General features: G+C 37.3%; 1 protein-coding gene across 3 annotated transcripts; it reads left to right on the forward strand.

The window, feature by feature from the left end:
- Positions 1-15: 15 nt before the first annotated feature.
- Positions 16-22,447, forward strand: LOC109085586 (tripeptidyl-peptidase 2-like). 3 transcript variants are annotated; one of them, XM_042717042.1, is made up of 29 exons: positions 16-279; positions 1,012-1,140; positions 1,389-1,484; positions 1,563-1,667; positions 1,799-1,923; positions 2,675-2,838; positions 2,918-3,072; positions 4,442-4,518; positions 4,685-4,812; positions 5,533-5,781; positions 6,800-6,915; positions 7,059-7,230; positions 8,052-8,209; positions 8,322-8,398; positions 8,471-8,577; positions 8,651-8,805; positions 9,576-9,692; positions 10,313-10,413; positions 10,682-10,778; positions 10,896-11,033; positions 12,886-13,130; positions 13,750-13,828; positions 15,945-15,986; positions 17,466-17,617; positions 18,408-18,504; positions 18,569-18,699; positions 19,373-19,562; positions 19,646-19,765; positions 20,826-22,447. In XM_042717042.1, the coding sequence occupies exons 1-29, from the start codon at positions 115-117 to the stop codon at positions 20,913-20,915; spliced, it is 3,777 nt and encodes a 1,258-aa protein (XP_042572976.1). In that variant the 5' UTR covers positions 16-114; the 3' UTR covers positions 20,916-22,447. The 3 variants fall into 3 exon arrangements, with proteins under 3 accessions (XP_042572976.1, XP_042572977.1, XP_042572978.1); XM_042717043.1 differs by having other exon boundaries at positions 15,948-15,986; XM_042717044.1 differs by lacking the exon at positions 15,945-15,986.
- The last annotated feature ends 3,258 nt before the right edge of the window (positions 22,448-25,705 follow it).

The raw sequence follows: 25,705 nt of genomic DNA on the forward strand, positions 1-25,705 counted from the left end.
GACTGAGATTGAGTGCTACTGTACCTTTAAGAGAGTCGCTCGGCTGTCGCGCACATTGTGTTGATACCGGTACGCCGCTGTCGTGTTGTGCTTTTATTCTCGTTCTGTACGGTAATGTCTGCTCATTCCGCCGAAGAGCCGTTCCCGTTCCACGGGCTGCTTCCGAAAAAAGAGACCGGCGCTGCTTCGTTCCTCACAAAATTCCCGGAGTACGATGGCCGAGGGGTGCTCATCGCGATCCTCGACACCGGTGTGGACCCAGGGGCCCCGGGCATGCAGGTAAATCGAGCCCGCGGCTGCGGTTCATCACTAGGCCGCAGGCGGGTTTCTCCCGTTTAAGGGACCACAAACACTAGACGTTACCGGAATTCCGTTGTCACAATTAAACAAAGAAGCACAAACACATGTGAAGTAAATCAAGCTGAATAAAGCTGTTAAAAACATAAACTACACGCTTGAAAGGACAAGCTGTGTCATCCTCATCAATGACTCTCACTTACAAAGAAGTATACCACAGTTTCCTTCTCGTACCATGGTGTTTCTTATATGACAAAATACCATGATAGATTAAGATAGTAATCATGTTACACATCAAAGAACTATTATAAATGACAAAGGCTGTGTTTCAAATCCTAGCGAGCTCCCTACATAGACAGCACTCATTTATGTGATGCACATGCCTTTTTTTTATTATTATGACTCCACAACAACTAGCCATACAGTAACACCAGAACAGGTATAAAACCACACTCATCCCTCCATACATACATGCATGCATGTTTAATTTACTCTTACATAAATAACAACACTGAAGAAGAATGAGTCTGTAATGCTCGTATGACAACACTCTGGATCCTGTGAGCTGATCTGTGCACTCATACACTGGTCATTTATCATAATATACAGACTGTTTCTACGTCTTGAGTTTTCAGATGCATCCCGCTGTGAATCCGATACGAGTTGTCTGACTCCAGACTGATGCTGAACCGTATCTCACGCTCTTTCTCGCAGACGACGACGGACGGGAAACCCAAGATCGTGGACATCATTGACACGACGGGCAGCGGCGACGTGAACATGTCCAGTGTGGTGGAGGTGCAGGACGGGCTCGTGACCGGACTGACCGGACGCTCGCTCCGAGTAAGAGAAGCACATTCATGTTAAGAGACGCTGTCATTCATCAGCTCAGGTTACTAAACTGTGTCTGTGTGAACAGCACAATAACGTGTTTGGGTCTCGCATTTCACCCTAAAATCAAAACGGAGAAAATTAGAGAGGATGTTTTACATTTACAATACGTCTACGTTTACAAATCAGACATGTTCTCCCCAGTCTTTGTGGGATTCACTCTTAATGCGTAGCACTGAAGGTTTCCCGTTTCTCTTCAGGTTCCTGCTGCTTGGGTGAATCCGTCTGGGAAGTATCACCTCGGAATAAAGAACGGTTATGATTTTTTCCCTAAAGCTCTCAGAGAGAGAATACAGGTAACGCTGATGTTATATGCACAGACAAATGCATGTCTGGCTTGTTTACTCGTAATAACTCCACGTGTGTGGGTTCAGAAAGAGCGTAAGGAGAAGCTGTGGGATCCAGCGCACAGGGCAGCTCTCGCTGAGGCCAGTCGCAGGATAGAAGAGTTTGACCAGACTCACCCAAACCCGTCACAGGTCTGACCGCTGCTGGGATTTGCATGCTTGAATTAAAATAAAACACGAGAAAACAAGGTGTTATTGTATGATGCCTGCGGATTGTTCTGCATGTCGAATATGGCTTGAAACAAATGTGTTTCTGTTGTCAGCTGGAGAAGCTACAGAAGGAGGAGCTACAGTGTCACGTGGAGCTGTTAGGAGCCCTGGAGAAGAAGTACAGCGACCCGGGGCCGGTTTATGACTGTGTATCGTGGCACGACGGCGTCACGTGGAGGTCTGAGCATTTTCCAGCTTTAAAGGAATAGATCACGCAAAAATGAAAATGTGCTGAAAATGTGTTCACCCTCAGGCCATCCGAGATTAGGATGAGTTTGCTTCTTGGAGATATGTAGCACTGCATCAATGGATGCTCTGCAGTGAATTGGTGCCGTCAGAATGAGAGTCCAAACAGCTGATAAAAACATCACAATAAGACAAAAGATGAAACAAATCCAGCATTAAGATGTTTTTAACTCAAATACATAAAGTCTATAATCCATAATAACACTTCCTCCAGTGAAAAAGTGTTCTGGTGTGAATCAGGAGAGAAATCTGCACAGATCAAGCAGTGTTTAAACAGCTCTAAACAAATATGTGTCTGGATTTTGATGTGAGAGACAACAGGAGATGCACTTTTTCACTGGAGGAAGTGTTATTATGGATTATGGACTCTATGTATTTGAGTGTTAAAAACATCTTAATGCTGGAGTGTGTTTCATCTTTTGTCTTCTCCAGATGTTAACTGATGGACTGGAGTGCTGTGGATTACTTGTGGATTATTGTGATGTTTTTATCAGCTGTTTGGACTCTCATTCTGACGGCACCCATTCACTGCAGAGCATCCATTGCTGAGACACTGATGCAGTGCTACATTTCTTCAAACCTGATGAAGACACAAACTCATCCTGATCTCGGATGAACTGATGGTGAGCACATTTTCAGTGCATTAGTAAGATAATAAGACTGTGTGTGTGTGTGTGTGTCAGGGCTGTGCTGGACACGTCTGAGACCGGAGACCTGTCGTCCTGCACCATCCTGAGCTCTTATCGAGAGAGACAGGAATACGCCACACTGGGATGCGCCGAGATGCTCAATTACTCCATAAACATCTATGATGAGGGAAACACTCTGTGTATCGTCACCAGCGGAGGTCAGACTGATGAGGATTAAGTGTATATTGTAAATGTATATCATTAAGAGGCTTTACACTGATCTGCGTGTGTTTGCAGGAGCTCATGGGACGCATGTGGCCAGCATCGCAGCGGGTCACTTCCCCGAGGATCCCGAGCGGAACGGAGTCGCTCCTGGAGCTCAGATCCTGGCTGTGAAGATCGGAGACACGCGCCTCAGCACAATGGAGACGGGCACCGGCCTCATACGAGCTGTAAGACGTCAACACTCACTCACATTTACATTCTTAAATCAGGGATATTATAGGATATTTTTTATTTCAGTTTTAAGTTTTAGTAATTTTATGTGCTTTTTCAATTGTATATTTTCTTGTACTTAAGAAATATTTGTAGTATAAAAATAAAAAAAAACTTAAATTAGTTTATTTCACTTAGTTGCCAAAGCAGCGCTTTTTAATTTTCATTCATTTCAGTTAACAAAAACAATTGTATGTATGTGGGTCAAAGATGAAGCATTAAATTGTTGTTTTTCCACCCAAAAAAGAAAAAGTTTTCTGTTTAATTTAATTGCAATTTTGTTTTTCTGAGCGAAAAATAAATATCATACATTTTCCCCTGATTTACAGAAGAGACACACTAAAATATCATTCAGTGTAACAATCTCGTCAGGCATATTTACAACAAAAATCAATTTATGACATATTAAAACACTAATTACTTTCACTCCAAATACTAATTAGTTTTTAATTAAAATGTGTCACTATCCTAGGTTTTGCCTATTTGTCAGAAAGAATGTTTTACTCATTTAAAACAATCAAATTTAATATGCTCCCTTATTGTTTTATATATTTTAATATGTACATGTCAGAATAAGCTTCTTTTTTTATTTTTTTACATACATATTGTGTCACACTGAATGACAATGTAACATTGTTTCAACCACATTTTGACGTTTTATCCTCCAAAACATATTTGAAACCTTAAAAGTAGACACTTTACTTACATTTAATGCTTTCTATGGACATAAAATCACTTTTGTAAATTTCTTTTGATGCGGACATCTTAACGTCTTTGACTCGTGTATTAATTAATTACAAAAAGAGATGCACAAGCACACTTTGTGGTTAGTGGATGATGCTGGTAGTTAATCGAGCTGGACCAAAAATAATATCTCTGTATTTTTTTGCAGAATACTGGTGATGCATGAGATATTAATCTGTGTTTTCTACAGAGTGTAACAAAACGTCATCACAGTAGTCCTTTTGCTATTATCGCTTTCAGTACAGTTACTTGTGTTTCATATAAATGTAACATTCGACAACAAATAAAATGGCAAAATGTGATACAATCCTGTTGCACGCTGTGACCTCAGATGCAGTCTGCCACTTGAAAGCACTGTTTCCTGTGTTATTTTTCTGATGCACGGACAACATCGATGTAGTGATATATCTTACACAGTCTGTATACTGCCTAGCCTTAATACTTAATGAGATGAGCAACACCTAACTTCATACATCCACTAAAAATCACCAAAACAAAGACACTCTTTTTAAGTGCAAGAACCAAGAACTCCTGTGTAACGGTTGCTTAATTGATTGTGTTATTTGTGATCTCTGTTTGCAGATGATTGAAGTCATAAACTATAAGTGTGATCTTGTGAACTACAGTTACGGGGAGGCGACACACTGGCCAAACTCAGGGTGAGAGGCCGAAGTCAAGTCGCGTGTATTTCTGTAGCTTTTCTTCTCATCCGGTTGCGTCACTGCAAAGTTGACTAGATGCTGGATCGTTCAAACCACTCGTTCACTTGCTAGATGGACCGTTATGAACGTTACTGACATTATGATTCACGTCTGTGTTCTTCAGGAGGATCTGTGAGGTCATCACGGAGGCCGTACAGAAGTATAATGTGGTGTTTGTGTCGAGCGCTGGGAATAACGGCCCGTGTCTGTCCACCGTGGGCTGCCCCGGAGGAACCACCAGCAGTGTGATCGGTACGGACCTGAAACACACCTCTTCAGTCCATTATATCAGTATGGCCAAAGAATCACACACAAAACAAGCGATGACAAGAAATAGAACACTTGTGAGCCTGGATCATAAGGCAAAATTTTTCAAAATTGAGATTTATGCATCATCTGAAAGCTGAATAAATAATCTTTCCATTGATGTCTGGTTTGTTAGGAGGACAATATTTGAAAATCTGGAATCTGAGAGAGCAAAAAAATCTAAATATTGAGAAAATCATCTTTAAAGTTGTTCAAAAGAAGTTCTTAGCGATGCATATTACTAATCAAAAATTAAGTTTTGATATATTTACAGTAGGACATTTACAAATTATCTCCATGGAACATGATCTTTACTTAATATCCTCATGATTTTTGGTTTAAAAGAGAAATGTATAATTGTGACCCATACAATGTATTGTTGTCTATTGCTACAAATATACCTGTGCTACTGATGACTGCTTCTGTGCTGCAGGGACACAATTAATATGATATAGCCATGATTTACCAAAACGAGGACAAATTATTATGGCGTGAACATGATTTTCATAAAACATGGCCACAGTTTACTAAATCTAGGGAATGAATTTATCAAAACAAGGGGACGTATGTATAAAATAGACATCATTATGAAGAAGAAGAGAATGTATGTTGTGTATGATATTGAAGGCAGCAGTAGGGAGTGGTTTAATGGTTCCCGGTGTGCAGGTGTGGGTGCTTGTGTCATGCCGGACATGATGGTGGCCGAGTACTCGCTGAGAGAGAAGCTTCCTCCGAACCAGTACACGTGGTCGTCCCGCGGGCCCTGTACAGACGGGGCTCTGGGGGTCAGCATCAGCGCCCCCGGCGGAGCCATCGCCTCCGTGCCCAACTGGACGCTCCGCGGCACGCAGCTGATGAACGGCACCTCCATGTCCTCTCCGAACGCCTGCGGAGGAATCGCTCTGCTGCTCTCAGGTACAGATGCAGCACTACCAAGCTTATACTAAGAGTAGAGCTGCGTGATAAATCACAAAAGCTGAGATTGTCACGCGCATCTTATCAGTGAAGCACAGTTCTGTGATCAGCAGTAAATCTCCATCTGAAGGCCAGAGGTTAAACTAAAACTCAACAGATGAAAAAATGGCCCTGTGTATCTTTATATTACTACTATATTATCCTAGATATGCATTTGTACCGTTAAAGGATAAGTTCATTTCCTGATAAGTTACTCACCCCCATGTCATCCGAGATGTTCACATCTTTCTTTTTTCAGTCGCAAAGAAATTAAGTTTTTTGAGAAAAACCTTCCAGGATTTTTCTCCGTATAGTGGACTTCAGTGGTGCTCAACGATTTAAACATTCAAACTGCAGCTTCACAGCTCTACAGCCGAGGAACAAGGCTCTTCTCTAGCTAAACGATTGGTCATTTTCTGAAAATATTATATTTATTAAACACAAATGCTCGGCTAACATTAGCTCTGCAATGTGTGCGCGTCTTTATTAGGTGATGTTGGAAACAACAACAAAAGTCAAATGCCCCTTTACCAAAAACGTAAACAATGATGTCGGATGATTTTAAAGTTGGAGGAGAAAATGAGATGGAGTTTTTAAATGAATACAAAGATTGTGTGTGATCTTTTAAAACATGATTAAGTAATGTGTGCTGACTCGCATCGCAGAGCTAGAGCAAGCCCAGCATTAGTGGTTAAAAAGTAGATTTTATATATATATATATATAAAATGTCAATCGTTTCTCTAGATAAGACCCTTGTTCCTCAGCTGGGATCGTGTAGAGCTCTTTGAAACTGCATTTTTAACCTTCAATCCGTTGAGCACCACTGAAGTCCACTGTATGGAGAAAAATCCAGGAATGTTTCTTTGTGACTGAAGAAAGAAAGACGTGAACTTTTTGGATGACATGGGGGTGAGTAAATGATCAGGAAATCTTTATTCTGGAAGTGTACTTTATTACTGAGTTGTGTGTGTTTGTCAGGTCTGAAGCAGAACGGCGTGCGGCCCACGGTTCCGGCGGTGCGCAGGGCTCTGGAGAACACGGCTCTGAAAGTGGAGGATATAGAGGTGTTCGCTCAGGGTCACGGCATCATTCAGGTACTGAGCAGCGGAGCACTGCAGGCTATCTGTAATCAGAAGCACCTTTAAAACTGGAATATAATTCACTCACATGTTTCATAAACACGGATTACAATCCGCCATTGAAATGTAATTCCTGAGCGTGTTTGTGTGATGCGCAGGTGGAGCGGGCGTTCGAATACCTCATGCAGCATGCGTCGCTGCCCACCAGCAGCCTGGGCTTCAGCGTGACCGTGGGATCGCAGCGAGGCATCTACCTCAGGGACCCGACCCAGGTCTCCGGCCCCTCCGATCACGGGGTCGGCATCGAGCCCATGTTTCCAGAGAACACCGGTACATGCTACAGTTCATTCAGAATATGTTTACAGATCTCTCCGGGTTTGAGATCAATCAGGATGATGCCAGAACGAGGGTGAAGTTAATCACTGTTCGTTATTTGGACTTAATTTGAATAAAGAGCCCTGATGAATCATGTCATGTATACCAGGGTTATAATCTTTACTTTCATAAAATAAACAGTAACTGAAAAAAAGAAACATACTGAGATAAAATAAAAATAAGAAAAACTTTTAGGTAGTTGCCAGGGTGTTTAAAATATCTAAATTAACTAAAAATAAAACTTAATACATAAAAAAGTGTAGACATATTAAAAAAGAATATTTTAACAAAATTAAAACTTTAAATGAAATTCTGATAGAGTTTGTTAAAATGTTGCAAAACTAATGATGCGATACTAAACAGTGAAGTATTACAATTTAATATAACAGTTTTCTATGTGAATCTTTATTAAACTGTAATTTATTTCTGTGATGTGCAGCTGTATTTTCAGCATCATTACTCCAGTCTTCAGTGTCACATGATCTTCAGAAATCATTCTAATATGATGATTTGCTGCTCAAGAAACATTTCTGATTATTATCAATGTTGAAAGCATTAATATTTTTGTGGAAACTGAGATGCATTTTATTTTTCAGGATTCACAGATGAACAGAAAGTTCAGAAGAACAGAGTTTATTTGAAATAGAGATCTTTTGTAACATTATAAATGTCTTCACTGTTACTTTTGAGCAATGTAATGCGTCCCTGATGAATAAAAATACACATTCAGAGTTTCTACCCAGTGTGTGATGCATTGTGGGATGTTTTCTCTCCAGAGAACTCGTCTCGTATCTCGCTGCAGCTGCATCTGGCTCTCGTCTGCAACGCTGCCTGGGTTCACTGTCCGTCGCACCTGGAGCTCATGAATCAGTGCCGGCACGTCAACGTCCGCATCGAGCCGCAGGGCCTGCGAGAGGGGCTGCACTACACCGAGGCACATCTACATTCACACCATATTAAAATAAAAAAAATAAAAAATCAATATTTACATTTTTTGTCATATCACCCAGCCCTAAGATGAACGTGTGTGTGTGTGTTTTCTCCAGGTGTGTGGATACGACACGTCGGCTCTCAGCGCCGGTCCTCTCTTCAGAGTGCCTATAACGGTTATAATCCCTGCGAGGTACGTCTGACCGCTCTGCTCCGCTCACATCTGTGTTTCTGCTCGCCCGTGACCCGTGCTTGTCTCTTACAGAGTAGCTGACAGTCGCAGTCAGGAGATCACGTTCACAGACGTCCACTTCAGACCAGGACAGATCCGGCGGCACTTCATTACCGTCCCCCGTGGAGCATCATGGGCAGGTGACGTGATGCTGCATCGCTGCAAGACTCCCCCACACGCAGATCGGTGATCTAACTGTTCAGTCTCTTTCAGAGATCTCATTAACGTCTCGTTCTGGAGACGTGTCGTCGAAGTTCGTCCTGCATGCGGTTCATCTGGTGAAGCAGCGAGCGTATCGAGCCAATGAGTTTTATAAGTTCTCGTCTCTCCTGGAGAAGGGCTCGCTCACGGAGGCTTTTCCTGTGCTGGTACACAACACACAAACTAGTAGGGCTGCCCCTAATAGCCCACTGTTATACGACGAGAAGAGGCTTGGTCGACCAAAAATTTATTAACTGCTTAGTCGCAGAAAAAATGTAAAAATCCACAGGACAGACAGATCGTTAGCGGCTGGTGTTTGTGGTAAGAATATAGTACATCAGGCAGGACATCCAAACGCTCAACTCTCATTCATCGACCTCATCATATACGTCTTAGTAGCAGCAACTTTACATGGCTCCTCAATCTAATGTAAACTTAGAAAACTTGACTTTAAATACTCAGAGTAATGCATCTGTATCAAGTCTAGGTTTATTTGTGTGCACTCAAAATAACAACAAAAATTGTGCTTTTGTAAAATAATGAAAGCAAACAGGATTTGCTTTCTGCCGTCTCGGTCTCTTGAGCGTGTAAACTTACATTACAGACATGAAAAAATATATCTATAGAGGTGTTTGAGCGCTGATAGGCTGTAGACAATTAAAGACTCATCTTTAGGAATTGCATGGTTTATTAATAAACGTGAGATTAGTCGACTAGTTGCTTAATAATAAACGATGACTAGTTGACCAGGGGTGCGTTCCCAAAAGCATCGTATGGTCGTTAGTTCACGTGAACTCTGTTGGTAACGATAGAGCTTGTGTTGGGAAATGCAGCGTAGTCGAGGGCAGCCTTACAAACTATAACATATATATATTTTTTACATCTGTGTTTTCTCTGTGTCTGTCGGGTCACATGTTCATCTGTGTGTCTTCCTCAGCCAGGACGGACTCTGGAGCTCTGTGTTGCTCGCTGGTGGGCGAGTCTGGGTGACGTCACCATCGATTATGTCATGTCCTTCCATGGGCTGGTGACGGCACCTTCTCCTATTCACATCGTGAGTGTCTTTGGGATTTAATGGCAGAAGCAGAAAGAAAATAATACTTTTGTTCATCAAGGATGCATTGAATTGATCAAAAGTGAAAGTAAAGGCATTTATAATGTCACGAAAGATTTCTATTTTAAATAAATGCTGTTCTTTTAAACTTTGTATTCATCTGTGAATACTGAAAAATAAAATGCATCACAGTTTCCACAAAAAATATTGTGCAGCACAACTGTGTTCAACATTGATGTTAGTCAGAAATGTTTTTTGCATTGTTTATCATCATATTATTGTTATTTATGAGGATTGTTTATCACTGAAGACTGGAGTAATGATGCTGAAAATACAGCTGCACATCACAGAAATAAATTACACTTTAACAGATATTCACACAGAAAACAGCTGTTTTACATTCTAATAATATTTCACAATTTTTACTGCATTTTTGATCAAATAAAGCATCCTTGTTGAGCAGAAGAGACCTCTTTCAAAAACATTTTAAAATCTTACCAACCCCAAATTTTAATCAGCCTGTTTGCAAACTTCTCTCTGTCAGATAGTTTTATTGTTTTATTTTAGCAGCACACGCCAAATTAATTAACAGCTCTGGTTTCGTGTGTTTCTGTGTCTAGCACGCCTCTGAAGGGATTTCTAGTTTTGAGGTGTGTTCTCCGCTGAGATATGAAGACGTTTCCCCAACAATCACACTGAAGAACTGGGTTCAGCCTCTCCGGTAAACACACACACCTCACAGATCACCAGTTACATGCATCCTAAAGCTATTTCAAGCGTCATATCGTCCTGATCTAGTGTATGTCCTCGCGTTTGCTGTAAGAAAAGATGTTCAGTGAAGCCCATAAATACACTGTAAGTGGGGACAGGGTTGTAGGATATGACTCTTTGATCATAAAGCACCTTCAGAAGATGAAGAGCTCTCAGAAACCCTGTGTTTAAATACTTTGTAAGTGCACGATTAACTTGTGTGTGTTTCTCCTCGACAGGCCTGTAAGTGCTAAAATAAAACCCCTCGGCGCCAGAGATGTGTTACCCAACAACAGACAGCTCTACGAGATCGTCCTCACTTATAATTTCCATCAGGTGACTGAGATGATAGCGCCACGTCCTTGCGGTTTTTAGTAATGAATTATATTTGTTTGCAGTGTTTGCGTGGTTGATTTATTGATTCTTATCGAGTTATTGGTGTTGTGTTTCCAGCCCAAGAGTGGCGAGGTGACGCCCAGCTGTCCGCTGCTGTGTGAGTTATTATACGAGTCTGAGTTTGACAGTCAGCTCTGGCTCCTGTTTGACCAGAACAAGAGGCTCATGGGATCCGGAGACGCTTATCCACATCAGGTGAGCAGAACATAAGCTTCACATGATGATGCAGACGTGCTGGACTGCAGGGTTTTACTAATACTAATGAAATACTAATACTGCATTTAGCCTTACTGTTTTTCATACACCTAATAACCATAGTTATATTTTTACCCTGGTATTGAGGTGTGCTGTATGTGTGGTTTTAACTGTGTGTATCATGATTTAAATGTATGCTACTATGGGAGACCAATGCTTAAAAAAAAAAAAAAAAAAAAAATAAGATTAAAAAAAAAAAATGAGGTTGCCACAATTTTTACAGATTTTGATAATGAACCAAAATTTACATCTGCATCTTAACTCAAGCTACTACTATCAAATGTGCATTTCTTATTAGTAATATTATTATTAATATTATCAGGCAACACAAACCTGTTTCTTGATTTGAAACATTATCTCATGCAGTCTGCTTTCTACCACTTTTAATTTGGAGCAAAAATTTGGCCTTAAACTTAAATAGAAATAAAGATTTGACATTTATCGTGATATTTATCGATATCGACTGATTGGGAAAAAAAGTATTGTGATATACTACATACTAAGAAATACTAATGCCACATTAAACCTAAAGAAATGTTACAATTAAATATAAATTTAAAATTTAAACTATTGTGATAGTGCCTCCGGTTTCAAAAATAGCTTTTATTTAACATTTCCAACATTCAACACCGCTAATCTGGGTTTCAATATTTCACCAAAACTTCTAATTGCAAGTATTTTGTCATGTATTTTAATTGCAATTCTAACTTATTTATTTATTCGTTACAAATTAAGACAGCAAAAATGTTAACATTGTACTGGTTGAACAAGTTTTATATAATAATAATAATAATAATAATAATAATAATAATAATAATAACAATAAATGGCATGCTGTAACTCAAGGTTCCTAAACCTCAGGGCTTTATGATAGGATTTCAGATTGTGATGTAAATACTAATGCAAAAAATTAATAATTATAATCATAATTTATAAAATGTAACTATTCTATGATTGAGCCTTTTTCAGTCAGAAAAATAACTTTTGACATATTACAAAATGGATGTTAATTTGGGATGGATGATTTTCAAAAAAAAATTCTGACTGCAATTATTTTGTCACATTCTGTGAGTGCAATTTGAAAAAAATGTTTTTATTATTGTTGTTATATATTAATGTGAACTGTTACAAATTAAGACAGCAGAAAATTGCCATTATACTGGGATGTAAAAAATGAAAAATAAAATGAAAATATATGGGGGATATGGCAAAAAATAAAAATCTCGATTTTCTCAGAACATTTGACCGCTTTTCGATTTTTAACTAGTCAACTTAAAAATGTAACTACTACATGATTCAAGCAGCTTCTTTATTAACCCTCTAGTTAAAAACATTTCTATTCCAGGTTCACCACACACACATGTTGTCAACGTGATGTAAATGTTAAACAAATCACTTGTTAAATATCTTCGCAGAAAATCTATGCATGAGCTACAGCTACATCTTAACTTATATGTTCAGAAATAATGCGAGGAAAATGCTTCAAAAAAATCTCAAAATAATTCAAATTCAGAATGAAGGTGTAACACCAGTAGACTATTATTAACTTTGAATAATGCAGCTTTCAGTCTGTCACCATGATGCAAACATGAAATCTCAGACACACAGTAGTACTTCTTTACAGGTTTTTTATTCAGTTGCGCTGCTTTTCCCTTGTTTTTTTCTATATAAACATGGACTGTCTCATGCATGCACGTTCTCATCCAGTTTAATTATGTGCAATAACCATCAGGTTGTGTGTTTCATGAGGTTGGGATGCAGTATTGATTTGAGACGTGGTTCCTCTGTGCAGTACTCTCTGAAGCTGGAGAAGGGCGACTACGCTGTGCGTCTGCAGGTGCGTCACGAGCAGCAGAGCGAGCTGGAGCGTCTGAAGGACCTGCCGTTCCTCGTGTCTCACCGTCTCTCCAACACGCTCTCGCTGGACGTCTACGAGACGCACCGCGCTGCCCTGCTGGCCAAGAAGAAGACCAACTCCATCACTCTGAGCCCCGGCGCGTCGCAGCCCTTCTTCATCACAGCCCTGCCCGACGACAAGTGAGTGTCCCCAAGTTACTTCTGAAAGTAATGCAGTACAGCATTGCGTTTCTCCCTAAAAAATAGCTAATTGCATTACTTGGTTACTTGTTGTGGAAAGTAATGTGAAAGTAAAGCTTCGCGTCGATGCCACATCACCACCTCGGGTGTGCATTACAGTATATTTCTAATAATTCAACCAGTGACTGTTACAATGTGTTTAGTGTCTGAATCATTCCTTCAAGAGATCCGAAACAACTCTTCATTCGTTTCAAATGATTTTTCACATGACGAATTCATTTAAATAGACTAATTTATAACATTTTAGACTTTTATAACATTAAATAAAACATTTGGTCAGAAACTAAAGTAAATTAGCCTAGATATTGTTTTGTTGTCTAATGTTTTATTTTCAGAATCGTGGGAGAACCGCAATCTCTTTTCTAAAAATCAGTTATCCAGAGTCATACCTTAAAACATAGCTACATAATACTTCTGCAATCTAACTAATACTATTAGTACTGTTTCTAAAATGTAGTTCTGCAAAAAAATGAAACCCTTCTTTTGGTTCGTTCCGCGAGCCTTGCATCTGTTGAGCCGTGAGCGTCAGAAGATGCAGATGTTTGTCTCTGTGTTTCAGGATCCCTAAAGGTGCCGGACCCGGCGGATACATCACCGGCTCGCTGGTTCTGCCCAAGAGTGAGTTCGGCAAAAAAGCTGTGAGTCTCCAGTCTCTTCAAACACAGGGTTGATTCAGCTCGTCTCTAGATCTGCATGCTGCTTTGTGTTTCTGTAGCTCAGTCTCTCTCACATGTAGGGGCGTGCGATATTGACAAAAAATTATTGATGAATCATTTTCCGGGATTTTGCTTATAATGATAATTAAGCGATATTTAGTGTTTTTATGCTGGTGCAGGTCTGTCAACTAGTCACTGTCTTAACGAGTGAGTCATTGAACCATTCACTCAACCAATTTGCACAAACGGCTGATTCCTTCATGAATGAAGCAAATGACTCTCTTACTGAGTGAGCCTTTTAATTATTCACTCAAAAGATTCATACAAATGGCTGATTCCTTCATGATCAAAATAAGTCACTGTCTTAACAAGTGAGTCATTGAATCATTCACTCAACCAATTTGCACAAACGGCTGATTCCTTCATGAATGAAGCTATGAAGCAAATGACTCTCTTACTGAGTGAGCCTTTTAATTATTGACTCAAAAGAGTCATACAAATGGCTGATTCCTTTATGAACAAAATAAGCCAGTCTTAACGAGTGAGCCATTGAACCATTCACTCAACCAGTTTGCACAAACGTCTGATTCCTTCATGAATGAAGCAAATGACTCTCTTACTGAGTGAGCCTTTTAATTATTCACTCAAAAGATTCATACAAATGGCTGATTCCTTCATGAACAAAATAAGTCACTGTCTTAACGAGTGAGTCATTGAATCATTCACTCATCCGATTAGAATAAATAGCTGAATCATTCATGAATGAAGCAAATGACTCTCTTAATGAGTGAGTCATTGAATCATTCACTCATCCGATTATAATAAATGGCTGATTCATTCATGAATGAAGCAAATGACTCTCTTAACGAGTGAGTCATTGAATCATTCACTCATCCGATTATAATAAACGGCTGATTCCTTCATGAACAAAATAAGTCACTGTCTTAACGAGTGAGTCATTGAATCACTCATCCGAATAGAATAAATGGCTGATTCATTCATGAATGAAGCAAATGACTCTCTTAATGAGTGAGTCATTGAATCATTCACTCATCCGATTAGAATAAATAGCTGAATCATTCGATTAGCAAATGACTCTCTTAATGAGTGAGTCATTGAATCATTCATCATCCGATTATAATAAACGGCTGATTCATTCATGAATGAAGCAAATGACTCTCTTAACGAGTGAGTCATTGAATCATTCACTCATCCGATTATAATAAATGGCTGATTCCTTCATGAACAAAATAAGTCACTGTCTTAACGAGTGAGTCATTGAATCACTCATCCGATTAGAATAAATGGCTGATTCATTCATGAATGAAGCAAATGACTCTCTTAATGAGTGAGTCATTGAATCATTCACTCATCCGATTAGAATAAATGGCTGATTCCTTCATGAACAAAGCAGGTGACTGTCTTTATAAATGGATCATTGGTTTGTTCCAAGACGCTGATTATTGTAACTCTGATTGTAACTCATGATATTATCTTCTTGTTTATTGAACTGTTACATAAATTCAATATCACATCTGCAAGCATGCAGATATTTTAGAAAAACGGCACTCTGTGCTCATGTGATAATCATCATATAGAAATCTGATCATTTTTGCCCATATATTGAATTTCTCGGTCGTTCTAACTGCAGTCTGCTAGTCCACATCACGCAATGAAAGTGTGGACTATCAAGACCTGTTTTGGTTTTTTGCAAAGTGATTGAGAGACTTGATAATGAAAGCATGTTTATCAGCTTTTATTCCTTTCCACTGTCATAGTGCTGGTGAACAATCTGACTAGTCTGACCTGACCAAGTTTAGGCATTTGGCAGACGCCTCTCTCTACAGAGTTATATCTCAGTGTTCTGAGAGCGTCCAGCACTATTTCAGTGATGAAGGGCTTCCCGTCTGTGTGTCTCTGAGTTTCAGGGCTCGTTTAATGGGGCTTTACTCTCACTGTCCTGTATATGATCATCCTGAGCCGCTGCACCTTACAGTGAATCATGATGATGATGTGAAGCAGTAGAGAGCAGAGGATAGAGAGGACAGAGAGCGTGTGTGTGTGAGATTCTCTCTCTGATGTGTGTTATTCTGACCAGCAGGGACAAGCTTCTGCCAAACGAAAAGGAAAATTTAAAAAGGTACTGGACGGATAGAGAAAGAACAGAACTTCTGCTTTTTAATGTATTTATATTGCAGGGGCCCGATTCACACTGACACACACTAGTGCTGGGCAGCATGACCTATACAGTGTTTTAATGGAGATGGTTTATATATTCAGTAAACACGTGTTATTGTCTGTTTTTGATAAACTAGTGATGAGTTATTGATCTTATAATGTTATTATTCAGAACTTAACAAAAGATTCATAACATTTAGGTTCACATCAGTGCTTCTCAACAAGAATGTCTTGGCAAATTTCCAAAGGGTCCCCAGGATGATTTAATAATATTAAAAATAATATTAATAAGTGTTTTTGTTGTTATTATTTCAAAATTGTGGAATTGTAATATTAGTAAATTAATAATAATAATAATGTAGAATTTTAATATCATTATAATTATAAGTAATGTTAAATTTAGATTTAATAATATTAGAAATAATATGAATAAGTATTATTATTATTATTATTATTCCAAAATTGTGGAATTGTAATATTAGTAAATTAGTAATAATATTAATAATGTAGAATTTTAATATCATTATAATAATGATAATAATAATTAGTAAATTAGTAATAATAATAATACATAATTAATAATATTTAATAATTATTAATATATAGATTTAAATATAGAAATATAATAAGTTAAGTATTATTATTATTCCAAAATTAATATTAGTAAATTAATAATAATAATAATAATAATAATAATAATAATAATAATGTAGAATTTTAATATCATTATAATTATAAGTAATGTTAAATTTAGATTTAATAATATTAGAAATATAATTATGAATAAGATTAGAATTTTAATTCTTAGAAATATATTATTATTATTATTATTATTATTATTATTAATATTATTATTCCAAAATTGTGGAATTGTAATATTAGTAAATTAATAATAATATTAATAATATAGAATTTTAATATCATTATAATAATGATAATAATAAGTAATGTTACATTTATATTTAATAATATTAAAAATAATATGAATAAGTATTATTATTATTTTTTTTATTATTATTATTATTATTATTACAGAATTGTGGAATTGTAATATTATTAAAATGAATAATAATTTAGTAAAAACATAATTTTAATTTAAATATTTTTCTTTACTTTTTATATTTATATATTTTTCGGGGGCCCTTTAAATATTGCTGTTGGACAGTTAGGGTCTTCTAGTTGAAAATGTCTAAATACCGCCCAGCCTTTCTCTCTCTCTCTCTCTCTCTCTCACACACACACACACACACACACACACACACACACACACACACACACACTCACTCAGATAAAAGAAATGATAATAGGAAATGAGTCTGGCTGTTTATTGATGTATCTCCCCTGTTGATGTTAGATTCAGTGGACAGACAGTGCAGATGGATTTGAGGGATTGTGGGTAATGTGGTTCAGCAGTATCATCTCTGGTGTTGCTCTCATGCAGGATATCGTGCCAATCTTTTACCACCTGGTTCCTGCTCCCAACAAAACCAAGAATGGAAAAGGAGAAAAGGAGAAGGACGCGGAGAAGGAGAAGGACGTGAAGGATGAGTTCACCGAAGCGCTGCGAGACCTGAAGATCCAGTGGATGACCAAGTCAGTTTTCATTCATAAAGCTCTAAAAATATTACTGACTGGTGTTTAAGTGCGTTTTCTGCAAATATGGAAAACACAGTGCTTTTACAAACTATTTACCTACATGATAAGTAAAAATGTATAGCCTGAATGCACTGTAAGTCGCTTTGGATAAAAGCGTCTGCTAAATGCATAAATTTAATTTAATTTAATTTATTTAAAAGCAAAGGAAAGCGAGGAAAAGAGGACAAACTCAAGCAAACTACCCCCCACAGAGCTCGGTAGATTACTTACAAACTGTAAATTCGAAGCTGTTGTAAATTACTCTACAATGTAACATACACCTTTGTTTACTTCTGTGTGTTGCTCGGCAACCACTTTGTAGCAACCACAACTGATTCTGAGGAACTACATTGTTTGGTGGAAGAATACTGTTTATATTAATATTATTACACTTTATTTGCTCAGTTTTATTTTGTGAGACTGTACTGTGTATATGGAATAACCGTTTTATAAAAGCAATAATCCCTGTGAAGCCGTGGTTTACAGTGAATTTATAACAGCTATAACTCAGCTTTGCGTCGTACCTAACAACGCCCCTCAGCTGTTATAAATTCACTGTAAACCACAGCTTCAGGGGGATTATTGCTTTAGAATCTGATTACATAATCCAGATGACATGTGATCAGTAACTACACAGCTCTGCCTCCTTCTCAGTGCTGATATTGGTATTGCTGGTGTTGATTAACCGGTGGGAGGTTTCCTCGCGGTCACAAGCCTAGTTTTGATCGGTGCATCACTCTGTCCTCAGGTTGGAGAGCAGCGCTCTGTTCGAGGAGCTAAAGCAGGCGTTCCCCACACACCTGCCTCTGCATGTTCAGAGACTGCATCAGCTGGACTCAGAGAAGGTACGGTCACACATCGGCTCGTTCTGCCCTCGAACACATGACAGACGCTCTTCTCTCTCCTCAGGAGCGATCGAAGCGCCTGCCAGAGATCGCAGCCGCAGCTGATGCAGTGATGTCTCACATCGATCAGACCGCGCTCGCCGTCTACTTCACCCTGAAGACGGATCCGCGGCCCGACGCCGCCTCCATCAAGAGGTACCGAGCATCATCCGTCTCTGAGGGAGCCTCCAGAAGAACAGCTTTTCCACAGGATTTAATTTGTTGTTTATTGTGACTGCAATTTGAAAATTTATTTATGTATTGTTATAATAATTTAAACAATGTTTTAAAAATTTAAGACAGATTACAATTAAGGAAATTAAAAATATTGATATTATTAATAATATTTATAATAGTAATGGTATTATTGTTATTATTAATGTAATAATTAACATTTTTCTTACCCCGCTGACAGATATTTTTTACTTGTTTTAAGCAAAAACAAACAAAATTTGCATATTTTTTAGAAAAGAAAAAAAAAAGATTGTTTTACTTGTCAAGTAAATGCATCCTGATTCAAAAATTTTAGATATTTATACTAAAAAACAAGACATAAATACTAAGGAAGAAAACATTCCTAAAATAAAACCCAAGCTTAATTTTCAATTTTTTCTTCAATTGAGTTATGAGAGCTAAAAGATCGTCAGCAATGATGCCAAGATATTTATACTCTTGTACTAATTCAATCACAGAACCTTGTAAAGTTTCCATCATGATGATGATGATGATGATGATGATGATGATGATGATGATGATGATGGGAACGTATTTGTTTCAGGGTTATTGTTGATGGTTGAGGTCAGTGATGTGGTGTCTGGTGTTGTTGCAGTGACATGGAGAAGCAGAAGTCGTCTCTGCTGGATGCGCTCTGCAGGAAGGGCTGTGCTCTGGCGGATCAGCTGATGGAGGAGGACGCGAGCGCAGGTCAAGTGGGCAGCTCTGAGGACGAGCCGCTGGCCACAGCTCTGACCGACACCTTCTGGGAGCTGCAGAAGTGGACAGAGCTCACCGACGCTAAGGTACGGAGCTCCAGGGTTTACAGGTGTGCTAGTTATTTGAATACTGTAATATTTTATTTGATGTGAGGATATCTTCTTTCCAGGTTCTAGTATTTTCCTACAAACACGCGCTGGCAAACAAAATGTATGCGAGAGCCTTGAAGTTCGCGACTAAGATCTTCGAGGACAAACCCAGCAAAGAGAACTGGAAGAACTGCATACAGGTAAGAGTTTCTGAAAGATGTCTGCAGGGCTGCATTTATTTAATCAAAGATGCAGTAAAATTGTGAAATAATATTGCAGTTTAAAACAGCTGTTTTCTATGTGAATCTCTGTTAAACTGTAATTTATTTCTGTGATGTGCAGCTGTATTTTCAGCATCATTACTCCAGTCTTCAGTGTCACATGATCTTCAGAAATCATTTTTCATTATGACAAAAAAAAGCATGTTATGAGATACTAAGTCATGATAATGTGACAGAAAGGCAAAACTATGATACAAAGTCAGGAGATATATGAGAAGTTATGAGATACTAAGACACAATTATGAGATGCTACATCTTACTTACAAGAAAATGTCAAAACTAAAAGATGAAAAGTCGAAGTTATGAGATTATTTGATAGAAAAATAGAAAAGGAAGTTTTTTTGTAACATTATACATTTCTTACTGTTATTTTTGATCAATTTAATGCATCCTTAATTAATAAACGTATATTTCTTTCAAAAAAAAAAAAAAAAAAATGGTACTGATCCCAAACTGAATTTGCATAAAGCTCCGCAGTTTTCCTCTGAATGTCTATTATTTGTAAAATCCTACACACACTCACGTTTTGTATTTTAATGAAATATTTTGGCTGATCTGATGATGCTGAGTCACAGTGCTCCGATCTCCATCTAACGCTTTTCAGTGTGAATAAATATTCTCTCCATTGATGTCTGGTTTGTTAGGAGGACAATATTTGAAAATCTGGAATCTGAGGGTGCAAAAAAATCTAAATATTGAGAAAATCATCTTTAAAGTTGTTCAAATGAAGTTCTTAGCAATGCATATTACTATTCAGAAATTAAGTTTTGATATATTTACGGTAGGAAATGTACAAAATATCTTCATGGTACATGATCTTTACTTAATATCCTAATGATTTTTGGTATAAAAGAGAAATGTATAATTGTGACTCATACAATGTATTGTTGTCTATTGCTACAAATACACCTGTGCTGCTCAAGACTGGTGTTGTTGTCACACATAATAAGGTGATGTGTTGTGTGTTGTGCGTCTGCAGCTGATGCGCTCTCTGGGCTGGATGCACTGCGTCTCGTACACTGAGAACTGGCTGCCCATCATGTTCCCGTCTGACTACACGCCCTTCTAAAGTCCTTCGTTTCTAACCGAGGAGACTTTAACGCCTTCTGGAACCAGACACCTCTTATCACACGGATCCCACAATGCCTTTCTGTGCGGATCACAGCACTGAACCCACAGTTCTCATGCAACAGCTTGATCACATTCACTCTGATTTTCATCACACTCTCGTGACGCTCCAGCGTTCGTCTCTTCTTAAGGGGAACTTGTGTAATAACTTGTATTATGTTGTTACTGGGCATTTGCACAGTGGACATGTTTTCCCTCAACAACAATAACAGCGTAAAGGTCAGATGCACCTCTGAATACAGAAAACTTCAAGGCAATATGATGGACATCCGATGGGTGAAACGTCCAGCTCACGTTTCACACTAAAATCAAGGAAAACTAACTTTATTTCTGCATTTTCTTTTTTTTTTTTTTTTTTATAAACTTGGGGTGAAATATTATAATTTTTTAAACTTTTTTTTTTGTGGTTGATCCTTACAGGAGTCAAATGTATGCATGTTTTCTAAAGACACAAGGGTCATTTCATGTTCATGTGCCGTTCTGAAGAAAGTCCGAGCTCTTGTGTGATTGAAAGTCCATGTTTCCTCATGTTCTGAGCCTGGACTGGAATATTCCTTCTGAATTAGTTGTTTTGGTGTGTAAGTGAAGTGGAGATTGTCACGCTTTCTTTTAGCGTTTAAATGTGTGCGCTCATCTTGTGTGTCTCGAGTGATTCTTCAGGGTTTAGAGATCCAAAACGGATCATGCACTGCAAAAAATAATGCTCTTCCTTAGAATTTTTGTCTTGTTTTCTTTCTGAAATTCTGAAATTAAGATGCATTTACCTGACAAGTAAAATGACTTAAAATATTTTCTTGTTTTCTGAAAAAAAAAAATCCAAATTTTGTTAGTTTTTGCTTAAAACAAGCAAAAATATCCGCCAGTGGGGTAAGAAAAATAATCTTGTTTAGCTTTTGAATTAAGATTATTTTTCTAACCCAATGGCAGATATTACATTGCTTCTTTTAAGCAATGTAATATCTTACAAAACTTGGATAATATTTTCAAAAAACAAATCCAGTAAATGCATCCTGATACAAGAATGTTTAAGTATTTTATACTAGAAAACAAGACATAAATACTAAAGAAGAAAATATTTTTTGCATTGTCAAACCAGCGAATCATGCTATGTGTGTTTTCACTAGTGACATCACATCCTGCGCTCACTTTTCCTTCAAAAATAGCCTTAAATATTGATCAAACCCCATCCACCTCTGCGTTTCTTCAGGAAGTATCACAGAATTCTGTATCAAAAACCCTTGAATATCCTCAGATGTATTTATGGATGTCTTGTATTTATAAAGTATAAATGAAAACTAGGTAATGCCAATATTTTAGTCATTTTAATTGATGCATAGAGTAGGCAGGTGTTATTTTATATCCATCACTCCTCGTGAGACGTTTCAGAAGTGACAGCCGGTTATTTTGTTAACACAGTAAATGTGCTGAACAGTGTATCTGATGGAGATTCTGAATAAAATTATCTGGAACTGACAACATTTTGCTCATTTTTGTGACAATTTACTTCATCACTTTTTAGTACAAATGTTTAAAAATAGTATTAAAGTTAGGGTTAGGGTTTTTTTAGATTTTAGATTTTTTAGGTTTTTTTTTTTTTTTTTTAGCCTTTTTTTAGATTCACATTAGATTACGCTTTTCGATATAGTAAACAATATTTGTAAGATAATAGTCTTGTGTAGATTTTCATTAAGAAATGTATTTCATCTGAAATTAACTTGATTTCTTAAGCACATTTCAGCACGGTAAGAACTGTTTTCTCAGTATTTTACATTGTTTTTAAACAATGTATATTGTGTTTAATAATTGATTTAATAACATATTAATAAACCGCACAAATATACAATAAACATTTCAAATGTAATATTTCAGCTGCAACAACTACTAGACTTCACTGTCTTTCCCATCCTCACCATTTTACCCTCCAGATGTGTTTTTTTTTTTAAAGGTTAGATAATTATGTCCATGTTTTGTTAATAATTCATTATTTATTGTATATTTGTGCAAAGGTTTTCTTTATAAATTCTCTCTCCTGTTGTAGTCTAGGTTCACAAAACAAAATTTCATAAGCGTCTAAGGTAAGGTAAACTTTTATTGTCCCCAGCAGGGAGATTTGTCTTGGGCCATCACCCATGCTGCAACCATACAGTACACACATTAGTCAAACACAATTCACAAAATACACAGAATACTGGATACATAAAATCACAGCTCCATACTTCCTCTATTTAACAACTTCACAGACACTGGGATAAAAGAGTTTTTAAATCTATTTAACCTGCAGCGAGGAACTCTGAAGCTCCTGCCAGAAGGCAACAACTCGTACTCTGTATTCAAAACATGGGAAAAATCACAGACTATCCTCTCAGCGTGTCTTACAGTGGCATGTTTGCAATGGTGTCCATTTATTCACTCCTATAATTTTCTAAGCAGTATGTATCATTCGTATCAGCTCTGATCTCGATTGCACTGATAGATTCCCAAACCATACTGTGATACAATATCTGATTAAACTCTCAATTACTGCCTGGTAAAGATTACCATACATTTTTGATCAACCCCATGAGCTCTCAGATGAGGTAAAAAATGCAATCTTTGTTGTATCTTATTACAGAGATTATCCACATGTATATGCCATGTTAGTAAATCATCAAAAAAGACACCAAGATATTTATATGATAAGACCTGTGCTATATTTTGATCACCCACTCCTCTAGGATCAAACACCATTTCCTTTGTCTTACCTACATTTAGAGCTAGGTGCTTGTTATCACACCAGTTCTCAAATCTTCTAATCTCTGAAAAATATTCAGACAGATCTCCATCCTTTTTTAATAATCCTAAGATTGCAGTATCATCTGAGAATTTAATAATACTAACCTGCTGCCTACGGTTGGTTAAAAAAGACTGATACCATTTAATAATAAGAGGGTGAACTTTAAGATCCATTAACCTCTTAGTTAAAAGATGCGGCTGCAGCATGTTGAAAGCTGAACTAAAATCTAAAAACACATGAGGTGCATATGAGCTAGTATCCTCTAGATGTCTATTTATTAAATGTGTGATGGTTATAGCAGCATCATCAGTACTTCTGTTACTCCTATATGCAAACTGAAATGGATCCAAAACACTACTAACCTCAGTTTTTACATGATTAATCATAATCTTCTCCAAACACTTCATCACTATCGAGGTCAATGCCACTGGACGATAATCATTATTCTCCTTACAACTAGCCTTTTTAGGGACAGGGATAATAACAGAACTCTTCCAGGACTGTGTGTGTGTGTCTACAGACTTCTGGTAGATGGGACACCAGGCTTCTGCTAGTTCTTTACTAAACGATTTCAGTAGCCGCCCAGAAGCCTTGCCGGAACAAACATGTGAGAACAGTCTCTCCACCGTATGCTGATCAATAATTATTTTAGAAGTGTCCAGTCCAGATAAAACTTCCAGTGCATTTTCCTGTTCCCATGTAAAATCTTTTTCTTCAAACCTACAATAAAAACTGTTCAACTCATTTGCCTTTACACTCTCATCCATGACGTTGATCGTCTACATCTATAATCGGCCTGGCTTTATTTTTTTTAGTGCAGACAATTCAGATTTGTTTTTCAAAACCCATCTTGAGGCTTTAATGTTCATACTGTTCTATTGCAATTGATCAAATCAGAATGAGTTCAAACCAAATCAAACTGAAAGATGACAAAAACAACTTGAATTCTGAATTGACTGGAATGGATCTCATCTAATATCACATGAAACCACGGAAAAGAAATGTGAAATACATTATTTTTATTTAAAGCAATCAAAAAACACAAGTAAATAATTGGATTTGAATTGTATAAAATATTAAGTTGCTTATTTGATAACTTGCAAACGTTGATGTTGGCAGATTGATTTAAAAAAAAAAATAGGAATTAGAGTATAGTGCACTATGTGACAAAAAAGTTTGATTGATGAGGGTCATAAAAATTCTTCTCTCACCTCGATCTAAACAGAAAAAGTATCAGAAGCGAACGTTAAGCAAAAATATACTTGTCAAAATCTATGTTGTAGTCTACCGTCAGCTACAATTTTTAAAAGTTAGAGTTTTGTCACAAGTTAAACAAAATAATAATGTTTTTCTCCGTCAGATAGCCTACATCCTCGCCCCCAACACATCCCTAACACCAGAGGACGCAAAGATGGAGGCCACAATATGTTAAAAGAATTAATGTTTTTAATAAATCGACATCATTTCTTAATTGGTGAAAACATTCTACCGATTTTTAACATTAGACCAGCATTTTTACTTTAAAATTACAAAAGTTTCCTTCTAAACAATCTCCTCTAAGCCACAGGAAAAATGTTGTTTGTTTTAATTTGATTTGATTTAGTTTATTTAGTTATTCACACTTATTTTAGCAGCCTAATTCCTTTAATCTGTCTTTTATTTTTGTCAATCTTAACTTCTAGCATGCTATATCACCAGTGTTGGGGGTAATGCATTACAAGTAACGCGAGTTACGTAATCAGATTACTTTTTTCAAGTAACTAGTAAAGTAACGCATTACTTTTTAATTTAAAAGAAAATATCTGAGTTACTTTTTCAAAAAAGTAACGCCAGTTACTTTGTATTCCCATTTTTTGACTGACAAGCCTCCTGTTCCCATATTGGGAGAAATCGGAAGTATGGAGGCGTTGTGTGTGCTGTGTGAACATGATGTTACTGTAGTTCTAGACTAAATGTGA

The sequence above is a fragment of the Cyprinus carpio genome, chromosome B1 (genome assembly GCF_018340385.1).
Source record: "Cyprinus carpio isolate SPL01 chromosome B1, ASM1834038v1, whole genome shotgun sequence".
NCBI lineage: Eukaryota > Metazoa > Chordata > Actinopteri > Cypriniformes > Cyprinidae > Cyprinus > Cyprinus carpio.

What these genes read in the sequence shown, in the direction of transcription:
- LOC109085586 (XM_042717042.1), top strand. Translation starts at nt 115, where the DNA reads ATGTCTGCTCATTCCGCCGAAGAGCCGTTCCCGTTCCACGGGCTGCTT. An exon ending in CATGTTTCCAGAGAACACCG is followed by an intron (nt 7,231 to 8,051) that starts GTACATGCTACA and finishes TTTTCTCTCCAG; the next exon opens with AGAACTCGTCTCGTATCTCG. An exon ending in CACCTTCTCCTATTCACATC is followed by an intron (nt 9,693 to 10,312) that starts GTGAGTGTCTTT and finishes TTCTGTGTCTAG; the next exon opens with CACGCCTCTGAAGGGATTTC.